This window comes from Vipera ursinii, assembly GCF_947247035.1.
Source record: "Vipera ursinii genome assembly, chromosome: Z".
Taxonomy (NCBI): domain Eukaryota; kingdom Metazoa; phylum Chordata; class Lepidosauria; order Squamata; family Viperidae; genus Vipera; species Vipera ursinii.
In genome coordinates, this window is record NC_139517.1 from 76,901,314 (window position 1) to 76,928,008 (window position 26,695).

The window sequence follows — 26,695 nt, forward strand, 5'->3', positions numbered from 1 at the left end:
GCTATAACTGAGCAGATTAAAGCCAAATTGCATGATAAACCTGACAACTTAAACCACTAAACCAAACTTTGACTTTAAATGATGAACTGACAATTCAAAAAGAAGTGGAAATTAACATCAAAATAGGAGACTTCAAAGAGGAACAAACATAGCCTACAGAGAACCTTGAAGTTCAAACTCCAACTTTAACTACAAAACTTACAACTCAAAAAACAACACCGGAAGAAAGTAACATTAAGAGTGAAGATATCAAAGGCCTTCAAATACAGTATGTTGAGGATTCAGCTAATTAAACAATAACAACATTAGCTACTACTTTCTACCTAACCCAGATGGAAATGGAAGAAGAAAAAGATCAGACTGAATTAATGACAATTATATTACATCAAACATCAAAACCTGAGCTATTAAAGCAATATTTCAATGATTATAAAGGGGACACCAGCTTGGCAAAACTGTCATTTGGATGGTCTCCTCGGATTCAAATAAGAGGTGGAGGAAGAAAGGGAGACACATTTAAAAATTCAAAGGCACTAAGATGGAAGCCTGATTGGCACAAAAGGAAGGCGATATATATAAAGACAAATATATATATATTAAGACAAAAAATATTTTTCTAATAATTGGTAATTTGTTCAGATGAAAACGACTTTACTGGTAAATCATGTTTTGTAATGAACAATTTAAGTTTTATAGATGAGAATTATTCTTTTATTGAAATAGGGAATTGTGGGTTACCCAAAAATTAAGCTTTTTTGTGTTATAGGCTACTTTAGAGTATTTTATTGCAATTAAGTAAAACTTAAAAACAGAATTTTGATATGTATTAGTGAAATTATATTGAAATTTTGTTAATTGACTAGGTCACAACTAGAAATGTATTAACTTGATTACTTTGACTATGTGAAAACTAAGGGAATTAGAGAAGGAATCTTTATTGATGCAACCTGAACTATTTACAAACAACCTGTTATTTGTTACTTTTGACTACCCAACCACCATATTGCTTCACAAATACATGTATATGTAAATATTAAAAAACCAATAAAACTTGTAATAATAAAAAAAAGTGGGAGCCAGTTGCCAAGCATCCAAATCATGATGACCTGATGTGGCACAGCTGAAACTCCAAGGATCAGACACAATAATTTGTTCAGCCGTTGTAACTGAATGATCGTAACTTGAGGACTAATTGTATATGCATCCTTTGCTGCCACCTAATACTCAATTCACCCTTTTTTTGTCCTGAATCTTTTAACCTTATTTTCTTCTGTATCCATTATTCAACATATCTCAAATGTATTAAGGTTTTCAGTATCAATACTTGTTACATATCTAGGATAATGTACAAGTAAATATTATTGAAACTAAATTAAGGTTTTTGTTCCATCAAAGGCTCCCATCCATTTTCTCTGGCTTGTAAAGTGTATCTTTGGGTTTATTTTTCATTCTTGACTTGGTTCGGACAAGACTTTTGAGTGTTTATGAAATATTTTCCCATTAAATTAAATCATAGATAATGATTTTTAAGAAGTTTTTTTTACTATATGGCCAGTGTGTTTGTGGAAAAGTCCCATCTCTTCCTAACTATGTTTTTCCTTAACTACACTGCTAATATTCTTGCTTTAGATTCATTGTTTTAACTGTTAAATAACACGACCAGTTATGCAGATGTACCTTTTAATTTAGGATGCAAAATATAAAATTCTATCAAATATACAGAAATTAGTTATGAGCCAAAAATAATGGAAAAGACAACAGATATAAATCAAGTAACAGACAAGTGAGTTTAAATAAACATACAATGCTAAACCATGGTTTTTAGTATACTATGGCATTAACCAGCCCATGAAAAGTGTGAAACAGATTCCCTTTCCCTTCTTCTATAACAGTGAAACACTTTTGTTTTCTTTAAAATTATGTAAAATCTAAAATTATGTTTTAAAATGAAATTATATTCCTAATGAATGACTTTCAGATTATAGATTATCGAATTTGTACTAATACAATTGAATTTCCTTTAAACTACATATCCTGTATGAATTTGTATAACAGCAAATCAGAAAAATTAACCTTGGATCATGATTTATTGCTCTTGCTGATTGTAAAATAGCAAAAGAGCAATCTGCATAAAGTTTGCTTAGACTTATAAAAATACAAAACTAGTCTTGCACAACTTTGCTCATTTTGGCTTTCAACTGTTATGATTACTGTACAAGATACATAAGATTCAAACTCAAAACATCCAGAAAAGGAACTCTACACTTAATTCATGATTTAGCATTATGAGTGAATTAGAGCAGTATTTCAAAAATTAAATATAGCTACGCATAGTGAAATCTTTAATTTTTCTAAACATTATAAGGGACCTTAGAACTTTTGCCAGATTACTTTTTATTTACTTTACTTATACTTTATCTAACAAGTAAACTTAGCATTCAGAAAATACCTTTGTGATTGATTTGATTAGAAATACCACTATCATTCTCATAGTATTAAATTTATTGTGTTGCTTTAATACTTGCTGGAAATTGGACCCTCATAGCTTCTAATAATGTATTATGGGACTTTAATGATACTATCACCAAAACAGAGTGATAAATATACAAAAGGGCAAATTTAGCCAGAAACCATTAAATAGCTAAAAAGCACTGAAATTTAATAGGTCTTTGACACATTCTTTACACTATATATTCTTCATTTTAGCGATAAGTTCTTCAAGACTTTCTTCAGATTCTTCAACCATTTCTCCAGCGGGAACATTCTCTTCCTGTTAATAATAGAAAAGAAAAATAACTCCTTCACATTCAATTCACCTTAAGAGTAAGAGTTGTAAGGGATTTTGACGGTCTTCTAGTCTAATCCCCTGCTCAAGGAGGATGCACAATACCATTTCAGACAAATGGCTGTCTCATCTCTTCTTAAAAATCCAGTGATGGAGCACTCACAACTTCTAAAGGCAAGTTGTTCCACTGACTATTCTTCTAACTGTTGGAAAATTTCACCTTAGTTCTAGGTTGGTTCTCTAGTTGATTAGTTTCCATCCACTGCTTTTTGTTCTGCCTTTACGTGCTTTGGAAAATAGGTTGACCTCTTCTTTGTGGCAAACCCCTTTAATACTGCTATCGTCATCCCTCTTTTCATTAAACTAGTCATACCTACTGCTAAGCTTATAAGCCGCCCTGAGTCTTCGGAGAAGGGCAGGATATAAATGGAATTAAAATAAAAAAATAAAATAAAATACCTAATCCTGCAACCATTCTTCACGTTTTAGCTTCCAGTCTCCTAATCATATCTGTTGCTCAATTGAACTCTTGAGGGGTTTCAACATTTTTTTTTCATATTGTGACGACCAAAACTGGATGCAGTATTCTAAGTGTGATCTTATCAAGGCATTATAAAATGGTAATAACACTTCACATGATCTTGATTCGATGCTTTTATTAATGCAGCATTAATAACTGCATTAGCTATTTTGAAGACTGCAGCAGACTGTTGGCTCATATTTAAGAAATTGCCCACTAAGTCTCCATAATCCTGTTACAGTTACTATTACTGAGACCAGTACCACCTATTCTATATTTGTGTATTTGGTTTTTCTTGCCTAAGTGTAAAACCATACTTTTCTTACCATTAAATTTCATTTTGTAATTTAGTGCCCAGTGTAGAGATTCTTCTGTATTTTGAGCCCATGTTCTGGAATGTTGATTTTTTCCCACCAGCTTGGTGTCTGCAATTGGTGACTTCCCCTTCTGTCCCCTCATCTAAATCTTTTATGAAGATATTGAAAAGTAGGGGCCTAAGACAAAGCTTTGGGGTACCTCACTGCATGCTTTCTTCCATGTAGATGCAGTTCCATTAAGGACTACACACTGAAACAAAACACTTTTTCCACAGGGTAGAGATAACAAAATCTGGCAGGTGTGTTTATTTCCACAGTAATAAGACAGCTTAAATAATACATCTTGGAGAAATAAAGTGCAGTTAGAAAACAACTGCTTTAAATCAGTTTAGCAAAATCCAGTTAAACACATTCTAAATAAGATATGATGGATTAGATCCTAAAACCACATTTCAAGAACTTGAATGCCAAGCATTTTTATTACCTTTTTTGGTATTGTGTAAGCCAACATAATTCCTTGTGGAAGATCAGGAACCAGACTAGAATCATCTTTCAATTCTTCTTCTGAAATCTCTGAAACTAACTCTATACCTGAACATTCCACCAAAAAACATAAAGACAAAAATAGAATCATGATCATAGAAAGTCTTTAAAAATAATAGATTTCTTGACTATTTTTGCTCTTTCCTGTCCAGATAACCTAAATAGAAATAAGTAATATGTAGAAAGTTTTACTGAGTGTGCTGCTGTGTATGCTGCACTAAATAACACCAAATTGTCCACATTATGAACAGTATGGCCATTAAATTTTCTTCTTGTTAATAGTATGTCCAGTTATTTTGTGCATTCTCTCTTGTAGAAAAAAGTAAATTCATGTCCCTTAACGGCTCAAAGAGAAAGGCCGGCAGACTATAATTCGCTGCCTTACAGCGTTTCATGAAATAATCAGCCTGCCTTATGGTGGGCATTATAAGGTACAGTTACAGTTACAGTTGGTCTCTGCAATGTTCTAATTTCTAACTAACTTCTCTTAATCTTCCATATTATCTGTTATACAATATGGCTTGTTTTCAAATAAATGGTATTGAGCAATTTCTTCTGAAAATATTGATAGTAGGAACAGTTTTCTTCCCTAAAAATTCTCCATTGTTCGCAGTTTACTGTAGGAAGATGTGAGATCCTCAAATTGTAATAATAGCTTTGTTGATTTCCTTTTGGGAATTGACTGAGGGTCCTCAGGGACAAAGAAAAAAATGATACCATCACAAACAGATTAGTTTAAAACAATGAAATATAGGAACATGCATTATCTTCATGAGTCTTTTTTTTTAATTACTGCTCACCCCAGTCATTGTCTTCATGAACTATTTCTTCTTCCTGGTCTATTAACTCTTCTTTTGGATTTATTGCCTCCTTTTTCTGGAAATATAAAGACACCAAAACTAACAAGAAAAGCTTTTTAATAACACAAAAACAAAATTAAATAAGGATAGTTCTTATTATATGTGGGGATGCTGTTTAACTGTGGACAACAAAATTAAGAATAACAAAAGATTAAAGTATATATTTATGCATTTACCATTTTGCACATGGACAACCTGCCTCCAGAAGCGGTGAATGCTCCAACACTGAAAGTTTTTAAGAAGAAACTGGGCAGCCATTTGTACAAAATGGTATAGGGTTTTCTGCCTGAGCAGGGGGTTGGACTAGATGACCTCCAAGCTCCCTTCCAATAATAATAATAATGATAATAATGATGATGATGATAATAATAATAATAATAATAATAATAATAATAATAATAATAATAATAATAATAATAATAAAATGCATATCCTTCAAACAGAATCACAAACTCCAAACTAAAGAAATATGAAACATTTTGCGGAGGATAACAAGATCTGATCTGAATTTATTAACAATGGATGTACAAAATCAGTATCCACCAGATAATAAGGACTACCTGAAATTAACTTATGTGGAGAAAACACTCTACAAGAGTTTATTTTTTCATTTAACAAGTGCTAAATGAATAATGCAAGTCACTGGAGAAGTAAGGGATTTGTTTTTGGAATTTGTATTTTACCTTATACTGTTCTTGCTGCACTCTACAATTTCGGTCACTACACTGTGGATTTGGTTTCATTGTCATGGTGGGAAAGAAATCCTGCAGTGCATTGTAGCCGAGGTAAAAGCTCACCATTCCAAAGTTTAATAAATATCTGGAGAAAATGTAAGGAGAATTTAAAAGATCAAAACAAAGAACCTCGGTCAAAAGATTTTATTGTAGAAGATCCATTCATGAAAAACTCATGAATGTTCTCATCAGGGTTTTAAAATTAAGGCAACTTAAAGATTTAGCCACTTACTTCAAGACATTTTGCACAAGAAGACCAGCAACTACTCCCATAGTGGTAGGAAGACTGGCTGCACAAACTCCCTCTCGTTTCAGAGTTTTCTCATCTATGTTTGCAGCTACAACAAGTGGAGGTGCACACTGGCAAAAAGAAAAAGATGCGGAAAAAGATGCTTATAATCGTGTGTATACAGTATGGAAATAAGATATTTAAATTATTAAACTCCAAATCTTGACAAATTCTGAAGCCCAAGGTGGTTTGGAATTACTTAAATCAGACTGTCACACAGCCAAAGTAAAACAGACTGTTGCAACCCAGCCCATCTTCAGGTACTTATTCATGGCTATTAGGCTCCGGTTGATTATGAAGTGTTGCAATAGCTATGCTATGTTAGGTGATAGCTAGCAATGGGATAGATTTTTTTAATCAGGTCATCATTAATCTTCCAATCAAGTGATTTTTGTCATCAGGTCACCATAAATCATTCCAATCAGAATTTCTTATATATTTTATGACATTATGGAAACAAGGTATTTGAAACATTGATTAAGCAGTAACGGACTAGCCTGGGTGATACTCAAATCCAAGTATAATTATTGCAGGTTAGGAAATATTGTAGAAGTTGTCTGAAAAAAGCAACTGGTAAAATCTGAAGACAAAATCAAAAAATACTGCATGAGATGGATTTAGACTGCTTGTCAAAGGGACAGAAAAATGGTCAGTGTGGCATTTTGGAAGAGAGATGTCACACTCCTCTCCAATTTTATCATTTTAATTCCACTTTTTGGAAACAAAAGATTATGTATCTTGCATGGTCTTGTAGCAAAGAGTACATACGGTAAAATGTGCTTGATGGGATATACTAGATCCACGTCCAAATCTAACCTCAATTATGGAAGCAGCTTGCTGGGGAACTTTGGGCCAGCTACTCACTCATTCCAAACTGTTCTGGAAGAATTGGAAGACTGAATGCAAACACTTGAACTGCAATTGAAAATATAACTGGGCCTCTGCTGAGATCTTTTCTAGAGCACCTTTCCAAAATTTCAAAAGTAGGATTTTAAAGAAGATTGGATTTTGAACACTTTCTCAGTTAACAGAAAAGAAAAAATTACTGAAGGCAATAGGTTATTAGCTATTTAATATTACAATTCAACTCCTAATAAAAATGCCTTTTTTCAAGCTGGAAGTTATTGTGAACCAGTATGTGGATGCAAATGGCAGGCAAGGACATTCCTGGAGATCTCAAATCCACCATAAAGCTGGTTGGAAATCTTTGCACAGTTCTAACACACACAGAATGCAATCAATTGGATGAATGAAAGAATTGGATTTCTCTAATAGCAGAAAAGAACGAGAAGTTGGATAATTACATACTGCGAAACAAGCTGATTCACCAGGTATGATCAGCTGGATATGACCAGAAACGGCATTTTCACTTACTCCAGATTCCATCCATATTTGTCCAATCTCATTACAAGCCTTTAGGAAAAGACATGACATTTAATTTGCTAAAAATAGGAATAAGAGCCTAGGAAGAGACCAAATTAGAAATCAAACCACAGATAATATTTAGCCCAGCATTCTATTTCTATGGTATTACAAACAGAACTTCAAAGCTCTTTTCCTGTATTGATATCCTGCAATTTTTATGTGCAGGTCACCTCTGATCTTAGAAGCAACAGACTGCTTCGTTCTGCAAAAATAATGTTACTACTTCCCTAAGAGACTGTAGCTCAGACATGTCAAACACAAGGCCCGGGGGCCAGATCCGGCCCGTGAAGTGGTTTCATGTGGCCCGCGAAGCCATCCTGGAAACAGTGAGGGAACGGCCCCCACTGCCTTGGCCCTGGCCCAGAGACCCTCCTTCTGCCAGAGACCTTCCGATTTGTCCCACTCCTGCCCAGGCCCCCATAGGCACCCTTGATGCGAATGATGTAGAGCTGGCCACGCCCACCCAGTAGGCCACACGCACTCTAGCCACGCCCACCCAGTAGGCCACGCCCACCCTGGCCATACCCACCCGGCCCCCTGAGGGCAACTGCAATGCTGATGCGGCCCTCAATGAAATTGAGTTTGACACCCCTGCTCTAGCTAATATTACAAAGGCTATTTCCGTCTATTTTTCCCATAATATGCATACTCTTGTTAATCTTATCATATCCCTTAGCATTTATGTGTGATTTTCTCAATTTTTCCTTATTGTGTTTTTATTTTATTTTTCATAATAGCTCCCTTTTTCCCATTAGAACATTGTATTTTTCATTTTCACTTTACAACTGCACAACATCAGGCAGGAACCAGGACTGCAGAACCTAAGGAGTCCACACAATGAACTTAATCAATCCCAGACTGTAATGCATTCACGTTTGATGCTCTGGATTTTTCATGCTATCACAATTTTCTAAAATAGACACTCAATTTTTATTGGATAAGAATAAGCAAACACCAATCAAGGTTCATTAATAAGAGTTCTGAATACTTAATTACTTACTTACAGTGTTAATTGCCATACGAGCTTCAAAGTTATCCACGCAGCTTAGTAGAAGATCCACAGGTTTTCCTTCTTCTAATCCACCATTACTACGGTATTAATAACACCAAGTCAAAACAGTGCCATTATGTATACTGTAAATACGTTTCTAAAAACTATTTTACCTGATCCTATTCATAAAATGTTGAAAGTTGTCCACAGTAGTGATGTTGTAATTATGTACTTCAAAGCAGACATCAGGATTAATATTCCTTAAAAAAAAGATAAAGCTGCCATTTATGATGTTCACATAAATATTTCTTAAAGAACTTTCACATCAAATGTAATATTCTATCTTTCTGGCAATATTTTTAAAAGTTGGAGAGACACCTCTCCTTTTTTAATACTTATAAACCCACTTTCCCCATCACATACCTTAAAGTGTGTTCTGCCGCTTTCACTTTGCTCAGTCCAGCTTGTTGGGGTTGAAAAAAGAGCCTATTCATATTTGCCAGTTCCACCTTATCATAATCAAACAAGAGCAGCTAGAAGAAAAAGTTATAATAATACATATATGGTTTCTCTTCAGAAATGAATAAGACCAAGTCCTGGTTCTACTAATATTTATTTATACTAATTTATGTGTACTTGGAATGGTCTATGTAATCACAAATCACTTCCTTTTTAAAAAAAGATATAACTAATTTGAATTAGGGGGAATTGTTCTAGTCTAAGAATTATTACCATGCAGGTAATCTGTCTCTTTTCTTCCTAGCTACCAAGTTCAGCTGAAAAACTAAAATAAGGCAGTAAGCCATGGGTAATTGAAACCCAAGCTGAAATGGCAAAAGGCACATAATTATAAAGACTAAGCAAATTTAGTTAATATAGGAAGTTAAGGCACTCGTGAAAGGAGCTTTTCTATATCCACAGAAGTGAATCAACTATGCCACAATTTTCAAAACTACTCCAAAGTTAAAACAATTTTCTTGATCTAAGAAAGTGTTATATCCAGGAAACTTTCCAAACATTTATTTTATTATTAAATTTTATTAAATTTATATACCGCCCTTTCCCAAAGGACTTATCTATTTGCAATAGATAAGCAATCATTAAACAATATACTTAAGAAATTATCAATGTCCGAGGAAGAATGCTTTTAGACTAGGTGATTAATGAATATTAAATTGACAAATACTAAATTTTCTAAACCATCTGTAACTGTTTCTAAGTTTGCAATTTTTAGATGGAACTTGACTGAAATTTCTTTCAGATATCCATTCATTTTATAAATTTCCATGAATACGTATCTTACAATGGGTAAATCCCATTTATTCCTTACTCTCTTCAGAAGTATGTGGACAAAAAGGGTATTGATTGTTCTGGTGGATAATGAAGAACTAAATGGGAGGAATATGGTTTTGCTCCTGTTAAACTTCTTAGTAGCACAGTCTGCCAAATGTTTTAGACTGAATTTTGCATTTTGGTCCACCTATCAAGTCCTTCCCAAGCACCTAGGATAGATTGATGTTTTTGATGGTGTTAAAAGGTATCGTTGCAGGTTGTAATTTGTTCCAAGTAAAGCTGCCTTTTGACTGAGAGTGATTTTGTCAATGCTAATGGTGTTCAGGTGGAGCTCCATATGCCTTGGAATTGTGCCTATTGATACCTATTAATACTTATATTAGTTGTTCTATTTCTATTTGCAAGTATTTGTATTTTGCAAGGATTGAGCTGAAAGAGAGTCACTGGCCAAAGTAACCAAACTGGTTTTCATGCTAAAGGTGATCTAGAACTCATACTTTCCTAGTTCCTAGAACAACTCTTTAAGCCAGGGGTCCTGAACCCCCAATCTGTGGACCAATACCAGGCCAGAGCATGCCAGTAACCAGGCCGCACAAACAAAGCCCCATCTGTGGGATGCAGGCAACACACAAAAGCACGCACCCTCTGGTCCACGGAAAAACCTCTCTCCATGGAACCAGTCCCTGGTGCCTAAAAGGTTGGGGACCTCTGCTTTAAGCAGTATACCAAATTGGTTTTCTTCTACAATTTAGGATCCTTTGTCATGTATTCTTCTTGACCACTGCAAGGATTGGGGTAAAGAGTACTTATTTTCCTGTCGTTCTTCTCTTATTTGTCGTCAAAGGCATGTCTATCCTAATTAGGGATGCTGAAAAGCTTGGTCCTCTTCCACACGTTATTTATAATATGCATAAAACTGCAAGGAAAGGCCAGTCATTGGTCTGGGTGAAATGATCATCATACAATGATTATACACCCTGTAAGACCCTACACCAACCTGGGCAAGAGATGTGGTAGATATCTAGACCCAGTCTCTGGAGACTGGAAGGATAGGATAAAACAAGTTCAAATTAATTCCAGAAAGCCAGAGTTGCTGTTCAAAAACCATCTAGCTCATTGTTTTTAATGTAAGCTTTTTAGAATATATTCAATATGATACGGTGTTAAGTTGAATAATAAAATAATTTCTTTTCCCAGAGCTAAATACAGGATTATAGTTATAATAATCATATTCTAAATAAAAATTATGCATAATATACAATTAACCAAATTCATAATGTGATTTAACTCCTTTAACATAACTACATACAAAGTACCAATAACAATATCCCACTAAAATCTACTTATTAGCTCTGGGAAGTGGGGGGGAGTGGGCGGGTTTGGGGTGGGGGGATTTGGGGATATATTGTAAAATTTTGTTTTTGTAAAACTCTAATAAATAAAATAAAATAAAATAATTTCTTTTGAAAAAGAGTAGGATGGTAGTATCACTGAAAATGTAAATGTGAGAAGGCACACATTCTGTAAAATACAAGCTAAGGAAATTAATTATAATTATATCATGGGGGCCATCATTCATATGTCTGTTACTCATGCCTTACAATGCACACAATGAATACACTTTCAACAAATGGCAATTCATTTCTCCATAGACTACCGATATTCTTATGCAGAACTAAGAATACAGTGTAATTATAATGAAGAAATGACTATTACCTTACCAATGCCACATCTTGTCAGCATTTCAGCAGTCACGCTGCCAATTCCACCAATACCCACTATTGCCACAGCAAATGAACGAATTTTCTGTAATAAAAACCCATAGTTTTTAAATACTTTGCCCCATCAAGTTAAAACTTTGAGACAAGTTATTTACAAAAAACATTAGCCCACCTCATAATCTTTCACAATTCCCATTCTTTTCAGTGCCATCAGGCGACTACATTAGAGAAAAGAGAAACAGAAAGAAAAGTTTGTTAAGAAAAGATTTTTTAAATTCACTACAGGGCACAGCAGCTTCCCAAAATTCCACAGTTCATAAATGATTTCAATTTTAAATCTCTATTTAACAAATTGTTTTCAATGGTTGACTGCACAATCTGCAGATCTATCCTGTTGAAATTACTATCTGTATGGAGATATCAATTACATCGTGACATTCTGAAAGAGATTATAATTATCTGAGTTACTGTATATCGGCATATGTAAATATATTCAACACGCCAATAGATTTCTAACTGTTGTACAATTAAATTTTGCCTTCTATAGTTTTGGTGGTACATCATTTTTATAGCTTATTGTTTTGTATATAGGTGATCCTTGACTTACAACTGTTCACTTAGTGACCGTTCAAAGTTTCAACAGCATTGAAAAAAAATCTTATGACCATTTTTCACTCTTACAACCATTGCAGCATCCCCATGGTCATGTAATCAAAATTCAGACGGTTGGCAACTGATTCATATTTATGACGGTTGCAGTGTTCTGGATCACATGATCACCTTGTGCAACCTTCTCATAAGCAAACTCAATGGGAAAATCAGATTCACAACAACTGTGTTATTAACTTAACAACTACAGTGATTCACTTAACAACTTTGGTAAGAAAGTTGTAAAATAAGACAAATTCACTTAACAAATGGTTAACTTAGCAACAGAAATGTTGACTCAATTATGGTTGTACGTCAAGGACTACCTGTATTAATCTGTTGTACACAATAACATTTTGATAATATGACAGCTTTCAAATTACTATCCTTCTTAGTTGTGGCATTACATTTACAGAATCCCTTACTCAAAGAAGCTGGCACATACTGTAAATTACTTTTTTTTGCTCTGTGGGCTATTTATTCTAATTTGCTGGCTTTTATTACCTTTATAAAAGTTATTCTAGCCAATTAAAATGCTATTGAATGGGTTTAAAAAACAACAAGTGTAACAGTTGAAATTATTTAAAGATCACCAAAGATTACAGAACTGTATTAATATTTACCACGTTGAAGCTAGATACAGCCATTATCCTATCATGAATTTCAACAGTTGACTCAGGCCAGGACAATTGTTGACCTGCTGACAAGGAAATTATATCTAGCAATTAATTTCCTTTGCCATTTCATGCTATTTTTAACATGAAGAAATATGTTTTCCATGATTCAGCAATAACCTAACAGGATTTGGCAATGAAAAAAGGGGGCATAGTTGACTAGGGCATACTGGTGTAAAATAGCAGAGAGTGACAGAAATATCAAATATGGAGTTCCATAAGTTCTGTTCATCTTAAGATTTTGCAGTTTTTCCCCAAGATGAATCTCTGCTGGCAGTGGCTTGACTAAAATCCCAAGCTCATTGACATGTGAATCACATGTCTGCTATGACATAGTAGTCACTTCTACTATGACTCAGGAGCTTCAGGCAATTCACAATAATTTCCATGATTCCTTTCTTGCTTTGAACTTTGGCAAATGAAATGCACTTGTTCTGAACATTTAGCATTGTATGTGCTTATACTGTATGAAGCACTGATCTCCATTATGTAATGCCAGATAAAAAATTTATGTTGCTTAGCAAGCATGGGTGGGTTAAAAACAAGTCACGTCAGACAAATTTTACTGCCTTTTTTTATAAAGTAATTAAACTAGTGGACCAGAAAAATGCTGTGGACATAGTATACTTAGACAGCAAGACATCTGACAAAGTATACTGCACCCTATTTCTCAATAAAAACAATATGGGATAGACAGTACGATCACTAGATGGATTTGGAATTGGCTGAACAATCGCCCACAGCAGATAGTCCTCAATGGAACTACATCTACAACTACAATGGAAGTATGCAATGGGATACTTTAAAGTTCAGTTTTGGGCTCAGTACTCAATATCTTCATAAATGATCTAGAAGAGTGGATAGAAGGGGAATTCATAACATTTGCAGACAACACCAAGCTGGAGGGAACAGCCAATACTTTTGGAAGATAGTCCTAAGATCCAAAAGGATCTTGACAGAGTTGAGCATTGGGCCCTATCAAACAATGCAGTTTGGTGGTTTTCCCTTAGTCAAGAAAAATCAAATGCATAGGTATAGAATAGGTGGTACCTGGCTCAATACTAGTAATTGTGAAAGAGATCCAGACCACCACTTAAATATGAACCAGCAGTGTGCTCCAGCTGCCAAAAAAATCAATACAGTCCTAGGCTGCATCAATAAAGAAATTGTGACAAGGCAAGGAGAAGTGAAAGTACTGCTTTACATTGCACTGGTGAGAATGCACTTGGAATATTGCGTCCAGTTCTAGTCACCACGATACAAAAAAATAAATAAAAAATAGTAGAGATCCTGGAAAGTGCAAGGAAGAACAACACAGATGATACAAGATGTGGAGGCTAAATCATATAATTGATGGTTGAGAGAGCTAGGTATGCCTAGCCTACTGAAAAGAAGGATCGTCATAACTGTCTTCCAGTAGTTGCGTGGCTGTCACAAAAAAGAGAGAATTGGCTTACTCTTGAAGGCACCAGAAGGCAGAACAGGAAACAACAGGGATGCAACCTAGAAGTCCAGGAAAAAATTTCTGACAGCAAGAGCAATTAATCAATGAAATAGCTTGTGTCCTAGGATTGTGGGTGCTCCATCACTGAAGGTTTTCAGAAATAGACTGGGCAACCATTTGACTGGAGTGATATAAAGCTCCAGCCTTAAGCAGAGGGCTGGACTAGAAAACCTCCGAGGTCCCTTCCAGCCTTATGATTCTATGATTCGGGGAGTATTGGCTCATAAGGTCCATCATGATGCTGGTCAGCTGACTCGGAGACCTGTCCTTCCCATCACCTAGTATTGCTGCTTCAAGGAATGAATGTGAAAACACTTCTCTGCCTGCAAACATCTGTTTATGATTAAGAACAACGATGTTTCTGTGACTATGGTAAAAAATAATAACAATCCAGTTCTGAAATTCCAAGGAACAATCGAACTGGGTTTGCATCCAGAAGAGGTTTCGTGCCCAGCTGGCAGGGGAAGCTAAGGCAGCCCTTCACTGGCCTCCCCCCTTCGCACGTTGACCTTCTCCCAGACCTTTCCTCGGCCATCACTCACCTGTACGGATTGGAGTCCGTCACCTCGGGACTCATCTCCGCGATCCGAGCTCGGGTGCCCTGACTGCCTCCCCTCTCCCGGACGAGCTCTTCCTCAAGCTCTTGGATGCGGCGCCGTAGCTGTTCTATCTGGTTCGCCGAGGTGGCCATGATCGGGCCCTGCAGTACTAAAAGAGCACCCCACCCTTCACCAAAAAAACAGCCGCCTAGGTTTCTAACGGCGTCCAGCGACTCAGCTCAAACCAGTCAATCCCATCAATAGAGACACGTCTCCGTCCCCAACGCTTCCTGGAGTAACAGCAAAAGCCATCCCCGCCACAACCCACTTCCGGCAAATATAGTTCCGGCGGTAAAAGATTTCTGGAATAGTAACATATTCTTTCAAGTTAGGGCACTTTTTAGAAGGCTAAGCAAGTGCAATCCAGGATAAATCTACTTTCCCTCTTAGTTTTTAACAGAACTGCTGGGTAGCGTATCGTAACGCGCTCCATGTCTGTTGAGCTACCATTGCCCTCATCCAGTAAAGGACGATGGGAACTGTAGTCTATTCACATTTGGAGAGCGTCAGGTGAATCCTCGAAAGTATGTTAGGGTCGCAGCTATAAGAAATCCATTCTTTCGGAACAATCGGTGTGATTTCTAAGAAGAAAATGTAAACTGCGTAGAAGGCCATTCGGCACACTGTACTGAGATCTTTTTGCCCGCCCCCTAAAGTATTACGTTCCAGACGTAGAAAGCGTACCTTTCACCTACTACTGCAACCTTTGCTCTGCGAAAAGATCAGCTGCTGGTCTGAAAGCGAATTCACATTCGCAAAAATGGCAAGTGAACCCAACACTACTGAAGTGCGGGAACAGCACCGATTTCACCAGGAAGCCTTGGAGGGATTCCTGCGCCTCTCTCTGCCTGGGTTTCCCGTGGAACCTCGCGAAGCTTTCACGATCAGGCAATACAGGTGAGGATGCCCTGTCGCGGCGGGGGAATCCGGAGGAGGCAAAATCCCCTCCGGTTTCCCCTGTGAAGTATTCTTGCTTTTTTTGAGAAAAAGTCACAGCAGCAGGATTGTTCTGTCTTTGCACAATCGCGGCTCCCAAAGGAAAGGTCCGCGTAAGGGATGCGAGAAAAGTTTTTATTAAATCTGTTGGAAAAGTGAAACAGTATGCACTCCTTCCCCAGATTTTTTCATTTGCGGTAGTAGGATGGCCACAGGAATAAAGGGAAACACACGGCCTAAATGTATTCATTGCTTTAAAGTGAAGGGAGATAGTTGGGAAGGCCTGGCTGTCTTCCAGTTAAATTCTCTTAGGTGCTGAGCTAAAGGTTGTCTCCAACCTCTCCCAGGGATGTCTGGACTGATAAAATACCTAGCCCTATTAATTCAAATTGTAGAAATATCTTACTGAAATGGCAAACTTGCTATTATTGTCTGAGATTCTTTCATGGGTCCTGGCCATTCAAAGGATTCATGAAATGTAGTCCAGAAGAACATACACAAACACATGCACACACGCATGCACCCCCCACACATGACTGAACATCTTGCTTCTTTTTCTATCTTGCAATTAACTGATATCTCATTATGCAGAAGATTATTTTGAAATGTGGACTGCTTGTATTTAGAACTTTACTATTTTGGGAATAAAATTATTTATTAGATTTATAGCCCCACCCACTTTCTTCCTGGAGTTCAAGTAAGCAGTTCCATTCCATTTTCCCTCTAACAACAATCCTTGTGAAATATTTTGGGCTAAGAATGAATAACTCCAAGTCAGTCTGTGATGTTTTATGGGTGAAAATGGCTTTAGAATTATTCATGTTTTTCCAGGACTACTCCAACATTTTAACCATTGTAAATGTTAAAACAACATGGTGGCGCAGTGGTTAGAATGCATCATTGCAGGCTAATTCTGCTGACTGCTAGCAGTTCGATCCTCACCAGCTCAAGGCTGACTCAGCCTTCTATCCTTCTGAGGTTGGTAAAATGACACCATCTAAAATAGAGTCACTGCTCAACACTGTTTATATATACACTCAAAATATTGCAATGGAGTTTTCCTTGGACAAATGTGCTACATCCACCATCAAACAGGGAAAAACAGGGAAAAATAGTGAAAACTGAAGGAATCAAAATGCTCTATGAAAATAACATCAAGAGTCTGTATGAAGAAGATTAGTACAAATATCTGGGTATCCTTCAATCTAATAACATCAAGCACACTGAAGTAAAGAAAAGACTAGTGATGAATACATCAAGAGAGTAAAGAAGATCTTAAAGTCCAAATTCAATGGAGTAAATACAATCAAGACAATCAACACCTGATGTTAGATACACAGCTGGAATAGTGGTCTGGACTCAAGCAGAAGTAAAAGCAATGGATAAGAATATCAGAAAAATAATGACAATGAATCATGCCCTTTGTCCTTGCAGTGACATTGACGAACTACTTCCATGAAAAATAAGTGGGTGTGGAATGTTGCAAGTACATCAAATGGCTGAAGAAGAAAAAAGGGCATTGGAAGAATATCTGAAGAACAATGAAGAAGATGCACTCAAGTTGGTATACCAGGAAGACTTACTGACTACTGGAGAGATCAAACTGGCCTACAAGAAAGACCAAATAAAGAACAGAATGGAGGTATGGGAAGACAAAGCACTACATGGCCAATATATTAAAAAAATAGCAGGGAAAGCGGATAATAACAAAACCTGGCAAGAAAGTTGAAGAATGAGACCAAAGGACCAATTCTGGCTGCACAACCAAGTCTTAACAACAAATGCATGCAAAGCCAGAATTGAGAAGACAGCAACCTCCTAAGCGCCTCCTATGCAAAGAAGCTGAAGAAACCTGGTAAGCTGCTGCAAAAGGATCACACAGACTGAACAGCATAACAAACTAGCAACAATAGTGCACTGGTACATCAGCAAGAAATATCATTTGCCTGCATGCAAGAACTGGTTGGACCATAAAATAGAGAAAGTCATAGAAAATGAAGAAGCTAAAATGCTCTGGGACTGTAGAATTCAAACAGACAGGCAACTGTTGCATAACACCTCAGACTTAATTGTCGATAAGAAAGACAAAAAAGTCTGGATAGTGGATGTGACAGTACCTGGAGATAGCAGAATAGAAGAGAAAGAACTAGAGAAGTTAACAAAATACAAAGACCTACAAATAGAAATAGAATGACTGTGGCAATAGAAAGCAAAGGTAATACCACTAATAACAGGTGCCTTCCCAAAACAATTGGAACACCATCTGAAGATCATTGGCATTGAGAAATTTGCCATCAGTCAATTGCAGATGGCAGCTTTATTCGAAAAAGCTTACATCCTGGATCAATACATTTAACACCATCAAACATCTACATCTGCCTATCAAAGGTTCTTGGAAAGCACTCGATAAGTCACGGGTTCTGATATTCCAGGGAGTGCATAAACTTGGGTTTTCAAAATTATGTGTATATGGAAAAATCCGTTGACGTTATTTTGAACTTTTGTAAGGGGTGCGAGAATATATCAGAAGTGTTCTAGTGGTGTGGGGTATAGAAAAGGTTGGGAGCTGCTGCAATAGCTAGACAAAATGCCAGATTCAATATGAACATCTGTCTGTTTGTGCTAAGAACAGTAATAATCACCATGCATTCATTCACTGTCATATTTGACAGGTTTTCAGCACTTATTGCATCTGAATGTCATTTAAACAATGGAAAGACCAGAAGAACACTGTGCTCATGGTATCAGTTGGCCTTAATCCAGCTTTGCCTCACTTCCAGGTTTTAATTCCCTGACCATGTTGTTGCTTTTCTCTGCAACTATTCCAGTTTTTCTGAATTCTTCTTAAAATGTAGTACTCAGAATTGTAACATAGTATTTCAGACAGAAATGGCTGATATATAATATTTTAAGTAAAGGTAAAGGTTCCCCCGCACATGCGTGCTAGTCGTTTCCAATTCTAGGGGCCGGTGTTCATCTCCGTTTCAAAGCTGAAGAGCCAGCGCTTGTCCGAGGACGTCTCCGTGGTCATGTGGCCGGCATGACTAGACGCCAAAGGCGCACGGAACGCTGTTACCTTCCCACCGTAGTGATCCCTATTTTTCTACTTGCATTTTTACGTGCTTTCGAACTGCTAGGTTGGCAGAAGCTGGGACGAGTAACCGGCGTTCACTCTGTTATGCGGCACTCGGGATTCGATCCGCCAAACTGCCGACCTTCTGATCGACAAGCTCAGCGTCCTAACCCATTGAGCCACCGCGTCCCTTTTATATAATATTTTAATATAGTTAAATTATTACTTCCCATGATTTTGAAGTTTTATGTTTATTGATGTTGTCTAAAATTGCATTTACTCTCTAAGCGGCCTTTCGCAATGCTGATTCATGTTCTTGTATAAAATTGATAGATGTCCCAGATAATCTTGCATTGAAGAACTGGTAAACACTGGTAGTGCAATAAGAAAGTTAAGCAATTGTGTGGGTTGATCTAGGTCAGGGGTAGGCAACCTTGGCTCTTTTATGACTCGCGGACTTCAACTCCCAGAATTCCTGAGCCAGCATAGCTGGCTCAGGAATTCTGGGAATTGAAGTCCGCGAGTCATAAAAGAGCCAAGGTTGCCGACCCCTGGTCTAGGTTAAGGTTGAAATTTGGAATAGATTAGTAAAGTTCAAACTGAATTTTGGCAAGATTTCTTGTCCCTAAATTCAGATAATAAAGAATAATTTACTATTATAAATATTATCTAATATATTTCAGAGATTTGTACAAGAGGTTTCGCAGAAGCACAAACTGAGAAAACATTGTGTCATGGTTCCGATTAAAAAGACACATCAAAGAGCACTGCATGATTATTTATTCTAAAAATGTCTATAATGAGCAGAACAGAGCATCGGCACTCATGGATGGATACCAGAATCTGAATTCTCCTCCCATTGACACATCATATCATACAGAATCTCCCTGCCTTAATTACATGTCATGAATCACATTCACCAATTAGTCCAACACACGAAGTTTCAGTTCCTTTGAAGCATGCTATTTCTTATCTTCTTAAAACATACTGGTTGAATCCCTCCTGCCTTTTAGTGATTCAAAGCCAAACAGTTAAAGCAAAAGGCTGCCTCTTATATTGTCAGTGCAAAAACATATCAATGTTTACAGCATTGACACATTGTTTTAAATCAGCCATAAAGGTGTTGCAGTATTATAGATGACTATGCTGTTGATTAGACATACATGTTTTGTCTAAAATAAAAAGTAATGATTTTTCCAGGTCTTATGCTTGTTGTATTTGCTAGAATAGACTGTGATTTATAAAAATGTAAGAGATTTGCATAGATATACAGGGAGTGCAGAATTATTAGGCAAATGAGTATTTTGACCACATCATCCTCTTTATGCATGTTGTCTTACTCCAAGCTGTATAGGCTCGAAAGCCTACTACCAATTAAGTATATTAGGTGATGTGCATCTCTGTAATGAGAAGGGGTGTGGTCTAATGACATCAACACCCTGTATCAGGTGTGCATAATTATTAGGCAACTTCCTTTCCTTTGGCAAAATGGGTCAAAAGAAGGACTTGACAGGCTCAGAAAAGTCAAAAATAGTGAGATATCTTGCAGAGGGATGCAGCACTCTTAAAATTGCAAAGCTTCTGAAGCGTGATCATCGAACAATCAAGCGTTTCATTCAAAATAGTCAACAGGGTCGCAAGAAGCGTGTGGAGAAACCAAGGCGCAAAATAACTGCCAATGAACTGAGAAAAGTCAAGCGTGCAGCTGCCAAGATGCCACTTGCCACCAGTTTGGCCATATTTCAGAGCTGCAACATCACTGGAGTGCCCAAAAGCACAAGGTGTGCAATACTCAGAGACATGGCCAAGGTAAGAAAGGCTGAAAGACGACCACCACTGAACAAGACACACAAGCTGAAACGTCAAGACTGGGCCAAGAAATATCTCAAGACTGATTTTTCTAAGGTTTTATGGACTGATGAAATGAGAGTGAGTCTTGATGGGCCAGATGGATGGGCCCGTGGCTGGATTGGTAAAGGGCAGAGAGCTCCAGTCCGACTCAGACGCCAGCAAGGTGGAGGTGGAGTACTGGTTTGGGCTGGTATCATCAAAGATGAGCTTGTGGGGCCTTTTCGGGTTGAGGATGGAGTCAAGCTCAACTCCCAGTCCTACTGCCAGTTTCTGGAAGACACCTTCTTCAAGCAGTGGTACAGGAAGAAGTCTGCATCCTTCAAGAAAAACATGATTTTCATGCAGGACAATGCTCCATCACACGCGTCCAAGTACTCCACAGCGTGGCTGGCAAGAAAGGGTATAAAAGAAGGAAATCTAATGACATGGCCTCCTTGTTCACCTGATCTGAACCCCATTGAGAACCTGTGGTCCATCATCAAATGTGAGATTTACAAGGAGGGAAAACAGTACACCTCTCTGAACAGTGTCTGGGAGGCTGTAGTTGCTGCTGCAGGCAATGTTGATGGTGAACAGATCAAAACACTGACAGAATCCATGGATGGCAGGCTTTTGAGTGTCCTTGCAAAGAAAGGTGGCTATATTGGTCACTGATTTGTTTTTGTTATGTTTTTGAATGTCAGAAATGTATATTTGTGAATGTTGAGATGTTATATTGGTTTCACTGGTAAAAATAAATAATTGAAATGGGTATATATTTGTTTTTTGTTAAGTTGCCTAATAATTATGCACAGTAATAGTCACCTGCACACACAGATATCCCCCTAAAATAGCTATAACTAAAAACAAACTAAAAACTACTTCCAAAAATATTCAGCTTTGATATTAATGAGTTTTTTGGGTTCATTGAGAACATGGTTGTTGTTCAATAATAAAATTAATCCTCAAAAATACAACTTGCCTAATAATTCTGCACTCCCTGTAGAAAGTATACACCTCCTTGTTAAAATGCCAAGTTTTTGAGATGCAAAATAATCAGACCAAGACAACTCACTTCAGAATTTCTTCTGTATAATTCAGTTGAAAAACAAATCGAAATCTTTCAGGGAGAAAAATAAAAATAAAAAATACAAAACATGGTTGCACAAGACAGAGGTTTATTGAGATTCCTGTGTTAGAATAATAAGAGTGTCAGGGGGTCTTGTTAAGCATAGTGTAGCAGAAAATTCAAAAATAAAAGAGCCCCAAACATAGTTATTCACCCTTCCCATTGTTTATGGTGTAATAGGTTTTCCTGATGGATTAACTATTGCTTGCTATATCCAACTGTATGTCTCCAAAATCTTTTTTTTCTGTAATTTAGGCCCATTAAATTTAGTCATCATCTGGAATAGAATGCTATATTAATATAGAAAACTATAATACAGTTATCTATTTATTCCTGTACTACTATTTTCAGGGTTAGTTTCTGTCATAGAGCTTGCAAGTGGAACAGCAAAAGAGCCTTGGTGGAGCAGTGGGCTAATGCCTCCTTAAGTAACACCAGCTGCCTGCCATTAGTGCAGGTTCGCATCCCACCAGGCTCAAGGTTGACTCAGCCTTCCATCCTTCCGAGGTAGGTAAAATGAGGACCCAGATTGTTGGGGGCAATTAAGCTGACTTTGTAATAATGCCGCTTGGGTGTGTGTGTGTGAAAGCCCTAACAAGCAGGCATATACATAGAATGAAGGCTACTGCTAAGCTTGTAAGCCGCCCTGAGTCTTCGGAGAAGGGCGGGATATAAATGTAATAAAAAATAATAAAAATAATTCTAGGAAGAGGGCATAGTTCTATTGTTGAATGCATATTTATTTGCAGAAGACTGCTCATATTCTTAATACCACCAGATCTAAAAAAACAAAACTTCTGGGAAATTACTCAAAGACTGCTTTAACAGTACTGGGCTTGAGGAACTCATGGTAGAAGTCAGTGGTTCTTAAATTGAGATTAATTTAGGAATATCCTGGGGGTAATGGAACAATTTGTAATTGTGAGTTGAGGGACTGCCGCTGCTGAGACTTTTCTGTAAATCAAGAGAATCTGAGGTGGTTTTTTTTTATGGAGGTAATAATTTATTGAGAAGAGTCTGATTTAAGAGCCACTGATGTAAGTAATAGCTTCTTATATACTCATTAGTGTTCTTTGACCTGTTTGATCTATTACATCTCTCTCTATGTTCATATAGTTTGGGACAATCAAACCCCACCTTTTACTTGAAGAAAGGACTTAAAACCTACGTGCTTAGAAAGAAGCCTCATGGCCCACTCCTGCCTCAGGCTCACAAGGTACTACAGACTTGTAATTATTATTGCTCTTTGGGGTTTTTTTGGGAATGCATTGGCAGTTTGGCATGTCATGTGGGGAGATACTATAATTCAGTAGTGATTAAACTACTGTAAAACTACATTTTTCTTAAACTCCAGCTGAAAGTTATTTCTGTCCATGTCTCCTCCCTCCAGCATGATTTTCATTCTAAATTATAAATCACAAATTTGAGGATCAATTTTGATTTACTTACTCAAGATCATTGAAGCTGAGAAAGCATTCGGGGTCCCCAAAACACCCCACCTGGGGCAAGTGATCCCTGTACTCTGTTGATGCTCATATTCTGCTAAATGGGAAGCCTAATTGCTATTACTTTTCATGATTTAAAAATAGAATTTTAAAATGGATATAATCTCCATTGTATTTATAGAAACGTATTATGAGATGCACTTATGAAGTGCTGTACTATAATTATTTGTTGAAATGTATAAGAATCAAGTACCTCACCAAATTCTTTAATTCTACCAATTTGAACGCAATGAACAGACTTTGTATGGATCATATGATATGCTATTCATGTTCTTAATGTCCATATTTTTGTACATCCTACAACATCCTATTCAGATTGACAGAGAATATAGGATTCAGAAAGCTTTGTTTGCAGCTGGGTTTCCAGTTCCTGAACCTCTTTTATACTGCAGTGATGTTTCGGTGATCGGAACAGAATTTTATGTGATGCAACATGTTCAGGTTAGTGTCCTCCTTGCAGCCACATTGACTGACTGTTTGCATTTTTAGATCAGAATCCAGACATCCATGCAGTTATTATAGCATCAGTAGGAAGTGACACCCTCTAAATCAGGGGTGTCAAACTCAATTTCATTGAGGGCCGCGTCAGCATTGCGGTTGCCCTCGGGGGGTGGGGGTGTGTGGCCAGGATGGGTGCGGTCTACTGGGTTGGCATGGCTGGAGTGCGTGTGGCCTACTGGGTGGACATGGCCAGCTCTACATTGTTCATGTCAAGAGTGCCTATGGGGGCCTGGGCAGGAGTGGAACAGATCTGAGGGTCTCTGGCAGAAGGAGATGGGACCGGGGCAATTGCCAAGGCATGGTCCACTGCAGTAGCCTCACTGTTCCTCAGGTCATGCGAGGGGGGGAACTAGACGGTGGCATGGAGGTTAAATGTCCAGCCCAGCCATCAAGCACCCGTGGCACTAAGCCCAGCCCCACTTCCCCAAGGGGGCTCCCAGCTGCTGTGCTTGCTCTCCTTAGCCAGGTTCCTCTTGATGGGTACAAGAGCAAAGTCAAGAGGGAGACCCACTCCCTCTCCATGTGAGGAGACCTGGCTTTGTATCCAAAGCTTCCTTAGCAATAGGATGGGAGACCCCCCAGGATAGGCCAGGAGGAGGGGGCAAGGGGATGGTGAAAGGACAGCAGGGCAGGACTAAGGCAGGACTTCCCTCAGACCCTCCCTCTCCTTCCTTCCTTCCTTCCTTCCTTCCTTCCTTCCTTCCTTCCTTCCTTCCTTCCTTCCTTCCTTCCTTCCTTTTCCTTCCTTCCTTCCCTCCCTCCCTCCCTCCCTCCCTCCCTCCCTCCCTCCCTCCTTCCTTCCTTCCTTCCTTCCTTCCTTCCTTCCTTCCTTCCTTCCTTCCTTCCTTCCTTCCTTCCTTCCTTCCTTCCTTAGAACAGAGTGATGGGAAAATATTTGAGATGATGGAGGAAGAAAAACAGGCAAGAAACGCAGGTGGGGAAGTGTCATCCTTCATGTACCATCACCTGGAGGTGGCCAGCACATGGCCCTCGCCTACTTCACATATCCGGCTTGGTGGGCTCTGGGGGAGGGGATGCCATGAGCAGCGTGAAAGTCAATGTTACCTGCGCAGTGCTGCCCAGCCCCAAGCCTGCCCGATTTTGGCAGGCAGCAGGGTGCTCTCCTCACAGTGCCGAGAGGCTGAGCCGGGTGGCATGAATCTGAAGAGAAGTGTAATGCTGCCCAGCGCCTAGCCTGCCCAAAGTAGGCAGGGCCATGTGCTGGCCTCTTCCAGGCAATGGTGCATTTCTTCATTCCTCACAAAGGGTGATACCTCCCTAGTGTGCGCCCAGGGGGTGGGGCCAATGCAGCATGGGCCGGTCTCTCGTTGTTTCCAGACGGCCTTGTGGAGCTAAGACTGAATGTATTTCAGCATAGATGACCACCATGAACTTGTACATTGGCTCCCAGCCAGCCTGGGCCGGGGCTGGGGCTGGGACCAAGGCAGCGGGGGCTGTTCCCTCACTGTTTCCAGGATGGCTTCGCAGGCCACATGAAACTACTTCGCGGGCTGGATCCAGCCCCCGGGCCTTGTGTTTGACATGTCTGCTCTAAATCAACACAGGCAAACCGTGTGGCTAAGAATATCCTTTTTCTTCATATCAGAGGGTAACACTGGTATGGGGTGTGGCTCAACGATTTATAAGCCAGAGTGTGTGGAAGTAAAAGATGTTTGGCCTTATTTGTGTGTTGGGGGATTTAAGGGGAAAACATTCCTTAGTTGCTGTATATTTTCATTTTTGTGCTTATGATGGAATTTTGTTTTTAATTTATTTTAAATCAATTCATGACCCAGATCATTTGCTGAAACGGGCAGCCATACACATTGAATGAGTAAGTCAATAAATGAATGAAATAGATACCTCAGGCTTTATTATAAAAATGATCTGCTGTCAAAGATTGTGGGTCTCTTCCAGAAGGAAATTTATGGTGGTATTCAGCTAAAATGGGAAAGAATAATTTGCAAAAAATCACTCCTTAGTGTCAATGAGAAGTTACTGGTAGATCTCTTCCTATGTTATACTGCTGTTGTGACAGTTGCAGTGAGTTCCAGTTGTTTCCTGGATGCAGTTCAAGGTTATCTCTCCACCAGGTCAGACAGGATGGGTGCACTGCAGATCTCTTCCCTTAAATTTTGCTATCTGTGGGACTTTGGAAATAAATCTTTTTCCTAACTTTAAAACAATTATCCACCTTAAGATGTAGAGGCCCTCCTCATTTAATTAGCCTTTTGGCGGGCTCTGAATGTTTGCCTTCTCACCCAGGCATTGAGCTAGGATGGAAGTGAACCCTGCAGATGTAAATGTAGAATTGGTACAAGGTTGTGTCCTGGTGGTTGGGACATATGAGGCTGTGATGAATCACTGGGAGTCAGGCACCATATTCATTTAATAAATTGGTAATTAATTAATTTTATCAATGAAGTATTGATTACATTATTAAGTTAATTATATTTATGCAGGTTTTATTGAATATCATTTTGAGCTGCTTAGGATTAGATAGGAGATACATGTCAGAAAGAAAAGAGAAAGAAAGAAAGAGAAAGAAAGAGAAAAGAAAGAAAGAAAGAAAGAAAGAAAGAAAGAAAGAAAGAAAGAAAGAAAGAAAGAAAGAAAGAAAGAAAGAAAAAGATAGAAAGAAAGAAAGAAAGAAAAAGATAGAAAGAAAGAAAGAAGGAAGGAAGGAAGCAAGGAAGATTTCACTCCCCTTTAAGTGGAATTAAATCTTGTGGATCAGCAAGTTGGAATTTAATTCTAGTATTCCAGATAATTAGACAAAGATGGTGGAATTAATGCTTTTTATATTTCAAAGCTGTCC

At 38.1% G+C, this 26,695-nt stretch overlaps 2 protein-coding genes across 3 annotated transcripts in view; one reads left to right on the plus strand and one right to left on the minus strand.

The window, feature by feature from the left end:
• Positions 1-1,663: 1,663 nt before the first annotated feature.
• Positions 1,664-15,143, minus strand: UBA5 (ubiquitin like modifier activating enzyme 5). Of its 2 annotated transcripts, none has more exons than XM_083378670.1 (12): positions 14,847-15,143; positions 11,651-11,696; positions 11,474-11,563; positions 8,888-8,997; positions 8,638-8,724; positions 8,478-8,562; positions 7,357-7,461; positions 5,992-6,119; positions 5,709-5,844; positions 4,966-5,041; positions 4,107-4,213; positions 1,664-2,770 (listed from the first exon to the last, which is right to left on the minus strand). In XM_083378670.1, the coding sequence occupies exons 1-12, from the start codon at positions 14,993-14,995 to the stop codon at positions 2,687-2,689; spliced, it is 1,203 nt and encodes a 400-aa protein (XP_083234796.1). In that variant the 5' UTR covers positions 14,996-15,143; the 3' UTR covers positions 1,664-2,686. The 2 variants fall into 2 exon arrangements, with proteins under 2 accessions (XP_083234796.1, XP_083234797.1); XM_083378671.1 differs by having other exon boundaries at positions 11,479-11,563; positions 14,847-14,905.
• A 97-nt stretch (positions 15,144-15,240) lies between these two features.
• Positions 15,241-26,695, plus strand: part of ACAD11 (acyl-CoA dehydrogenase family member 11) — a 38,799-nt gene continuing 27,344 nt past the window's right edge. Inside the window, exons 1-3 of the mRNA XM_083378669.1 lie at positions 15,241-15,800; positions 22,988-23,087; positions 23,692-23,817. Coding sequence (XP_083234795.1) covers positions 15,664-15,800; positions 22,988-23,087; positions 23,692-23,817 — 363 coding nt within the window. The 5' untranslated portion in view covers positions 15,241-15,663. The remainder of the gene's footprint in view (positions 15,801-22,987; positions 23,088-23,691; positions 23,818-26,695) is intronic.

Bases quoted from the DNA above. Each gene is read 5' to 3' on its own strand.
- UBA5 (XM_083378670.1), bottom strand. From the start codon at position 14,995: ATGGCCACCTCGGCGAACCAGATAGAACAGCTACGGCGCCGCATCCAA. The intron at 11,564-11,650 runs GTGGGCTAATGT...TTTTTATTACAG, and splicing joins GAATTGTGAAAGATTATGAG to AAAATTCGTTCATTTGCTGT. The intron at 8,563-8,637 runs GTAAAATAGTTT...TTAATACCGTAG, and splicing joins CATTTTATGAATAGGATCAG to TAATGGTGGATTAGAAGAAG.